The sequence below is a fragment of the Monopterus albus genome, unplaced genomic scaffold (assembly GCF_001952655.1).
Source record: "Monopterus albus unplaced genomic scaffold, M_albus_1.0 scaffold58.1, whole genome shotgun sequence".
In the NCBI taxonomy this organism is placed as follows: Eukaryota; Metazoa; Chordata; class Actinopteri; order Synbranchiformes; family Synbranchidae; genus Monopterus; species Monopterus albus.
The window spans coordinates 305473-309262 of record NW_018127938.1 but is presented as its reverse complement, the minus strand read 5'-3'; the positions used below and the strand labels follow the sequence as shown (position 1 = coordinate 309262).

The 3790-nt window shown below is 38.9% G+C and overlaps 1 protein-coding gene across 1 annotated transcript in view; it reads right to left on the bottom strand.

The window, feature by feature from the left end:
• gpc1a (glypican 1a) overlaps positions 1-3790 on the bottom strand; it is a 33661-nt gene that overhangs the window by 164 nt on the left and 29707 nt on the right. The window contains exons 8-11 of the mRNA XM_020602696.1: positions 3725-3790; positions 2658-2795; positions 2270-2400; positions 330-509 (exon numbers count right to left, since the gene is read on the bottom strand). The exon at positions 3725-3790 is cut by the window's right edge and continues 68 nt beyond it. Coding sequence (XP_020458352.1) covers positions 330-509; positions 2270-2400; positions 2658-2795; positions 3725-3790 — 515 coding nt within the window. The remainder of the gene's footprint in view (positions 1-329; positions 510-2269; positions 2401-2657; positions 2796-3724) is intronic.

Genomic DNA, 3790 nt, shown 5'->3' with positions numbered 1-3790 from the left:
TTTTTTTTTTTTTTTTTAAATCAGATGACATTTCTTTTTGGACAAAGAGGTAACCTTTAAAGCTGTTTGTAAGCTAAACAGTTAGAGGGATTGTTTGACCTTAGAGCTGAATGGAATCAATGCTATGAAGTTTATTCGTTATGAGTTTGGTCCTCAGTTCCTATTTGTCCTCAAGTCTTGTTTAACATCATTAAACAAGATGTTGCTTCTCACAACAACTGTGTGCATGAGAGTGAGGGGTCTGTCAAAGGAGGAACTTAGCTGAATGGAGAAGGCATCTCAAATATAAAATGTTAACGGCAGAACTGGTTAAAATATTAGAAACAGACTCACTCGCATCCTGGAAGTCCACATCATTGCCATCCAGTGCGTTTTTCAGTCTGTTGCTCGTGATTTTGAGCTGCATGATCTGCTGCCGGATCGTCATGTCTGGCTTTGTGATGTCGAGCTCCACTTCAGGGTTGTTGATCTGACTGGCCAAGCCATCACCCATCACCTCTGGGAGGTACCTGATTGAAGAGGAGGGGGGGACAGGACCATAAGTGAAGTTCTAGTTTTAAAAAACCTTTAGTAAGTAAGTTCCGGTTAATGAAGCAGTTCCTTTTTTTTTTTTAAGCTGGGCTCTTTAGGAACGTTTACTTAAAAATACATTCATGCACTCAGTCAGTAAATCTACACAGTTGTGCTGCTTTTGTAAATTAGATGTGGCATTTTGTGTTGACAGCACCTGGTCAGCAGAGTGACAGATTTATACAACACACACACACACACACACACCTGTGTGATCATTGTGGAGGCTGCACTTTGCGGTGCTGTTGAATTGCATTGTGTTACACTGACAGGCGTTTATATTATTTTGTCCACACCATTTACATCCATAAGGCCGGGCTAAATAACAGACCCCGCTCTTTATGATGCAGAACAGTCTGACAGTAGCACAAACTACAGCCTCCAAACTGAGCACACGGTTCAGTCAACCTCTATGAAGCACTTTCAATAGTTTCAGTATTAGATCGCATTAGTTTTAGCTACTATACATGTTCCTAATAAACTGGCAAATGAGTATATATCGAAGTCCTATCATACATGGCAATATTTCTAAAATCAATTTGATAAAACTGTTTATACCACAATAAATTATACACATGCAAAATTACACAAAGTAATCCAAATAATGTTTATCATGACAAACAGTCTTTCACCATTTTGTAATAAATCTGACAAAACAAAAACCTGATGTGATCATATCCACTGTGATATAATTCCACTAAAAATAATTTTTTTTTATTGCCCAGACCTATATTTGCATTAATTTTAAACTAAATCTAATTGTAAATTTAGCCCAAAAAACCAGGTGTTAATTCCTAAATCAGCCCTTTGAATAAACTGTGACAGGCCAAAATGTCAACACTTCACAAGTTATTGCAGTTGTTAATTTAGCTAGTGACATTTGTTTAGGCTCTCACACAATGTCACAGCAGAGTTGCCACCAGTTCATCACAGTTATGGCACAAAGGACACAAATCACCTTCAGCGGGAACAGAACTGACCTGCATCATAGCAGCTTTATTAGAAGTGAGTGGTATCATTTGTACTTTCTATTCAGAAGCATTTTTGAGTGTTAAACACCACAGGGTTCTGTCTTATAACCATGGCGCTCTACTGAAAGCCTGTGGAAACTGAAGGCCTCAGCCCCAGCCTTCACCGTGTAAGGGCCTAAACCACCACCACCAGTGGAAGTAGCTAGGTCCTTTTGTTTTCTTTGTTCACAGGTGTAGATTAAAGTTGTAGGTAGACTGTAGGCAGTTGATTTGACATTAAGTTAAGACATACACAGTTAATCAATGAAGCATGCACATTTGGTGGGGCATTTGGGAGGAATATATTGTTTATTTGTAGTTTATGTTAAAACTTTATTTGTCAAGTTATGTTCATTTTTTACATCTAAATAGGAATATTTAGCTGTTAGCAGACTGTCTGTTCAGTGTTTGTTGGTAGATTATTTAGTTAGTGTCTTTGTCCATTCCCTGTGTGTTACTGGTTTGGCCAGCCAGTATATATGGTCCCTGTGTGTTACTGTTTTATTTATTTATTTATTTATTTTTTTTTATTCCTTCGGATCTATTATCGTTCCACACTCCAGCTCAGGAGGTGGTGATAATGCACCTTAGGTTAGCTTGCAAACCACCAATACACCATAAGAAGAAGAAGCCCTTTTTTGGCTCTGATGCAAGGTGCTTTCACACTGTTTACCTGGTTTCTTTCTCACCTGCCCTTGGTGATGCCATTCCAGCATTTATCCTGAATTGTGCCTCCTGCTGACATTTTACTGCAAAGTGCAATAGGGAGCTGGATCCAATACTGCCGCATGTCCCTCAGCTTACTGGAGAAATCTGATACCTGAGGAGAGGTGAGACACATTTTTTGTAAGTCTTGTCCCAGTTCCTATAAGTTGAGTTTAGAATACTAAACAAGTCATAATGTGGTTTTAATCACATTTCAGATCCTTTCAAGAGGAGAAAAGATGAGTAGATATGATTAGATGGTGTCTTGTAATCCTGTGAGGGATGGGCCATGAATTGGCATAACACTTTAATAATTTATTAATCAATTGATTCATATACAAACACAGAGTAAGCATATGCACATGTACACACATGCATCTCCAGTCTGAGTCCAGCGGTCGGATACGGTTTGTACAATGAAGCGGTCAGGGAGCTGCTCTTCCTCCTCTGCTCAGAAGGGGTGGGACTTCCTGTCCCTGGTTCCCCTGGAGATCCACATGTCTGGTACACCTACAAACACAAATGCCAAGATGCACAGATGCCTTTTTAAGATATGTATACTGGACACTGTGTTGCTTAGAAGTTTAACATTTCAAATAACCTTCCAAAATAAAACACAGCTGTAGAATTTACCAGTCTGTATTATTGTGAGTGCTAAAAATATCCACTAGATGTCACCATAGACAAGTGTTCCAAACTGTGAAGGTGTTTGGATTTGTAGCTGCCTTGTTTTAGTTGCCTAACCACATTTGCTGACTTTATTTTATCCCTCAAGTAGTGTGTTTAAGGGTGGCATGGCCTCACAGCAAGAAGGTTCTGGGTTCAAGCCCCCAGTCGACCTTTCTGTGTGGAGTTTGCATGTTCTCCCTGTGTAAGTTCTCTCCCACAGTCTAAAGACATGCAGCTTAGGTTGATAGGTGACTGAAACTTGTCCCTAGGAGTAAGTGTGTGTGTGTGGTTGTTTGTCTCTAAGTGTCAGTGGATAGATAGTGTATTTAAGGGTAAACCATTCATATTATTTACAGCGACATTGTGATTGGAGCATTTTCTGTCTCATTACACTTGACATGTAAATAGGCAAAGATTAAAAAGAAAAAGTCTAAGAACAGAAAACAAGGCCAAGTCAGTTTATTGGTTGTATAATAAGGCTGCCTAGCTTCATTTGAAGGACATATCTAAAAAACCAGTGATACTTGCATTGAAATGTTGAGCCTGTTACCACTGGAATAAATTATTGCACTCTGTCTCAGGAATCATCATGATAAATGGCCCATGAAGATAATAATTCTGTCTCTGCATGATTTTGCATATTCCTTAATGATCTTTGGGGGATAAAATTCATCCAGTAGTCTGATTATACTGCAAGAAAATGAAGATGAAAGTCACTCAGGTGTTAGTTTACAGTCAGATTAAGTATTTTAGATAAACAGAGGTCTTACTTTTGCTGCGAAAGTGTCCATGTTTTCCTGCAGGTAATGAACAGCCTCATAGATCCAAGCAGGAAT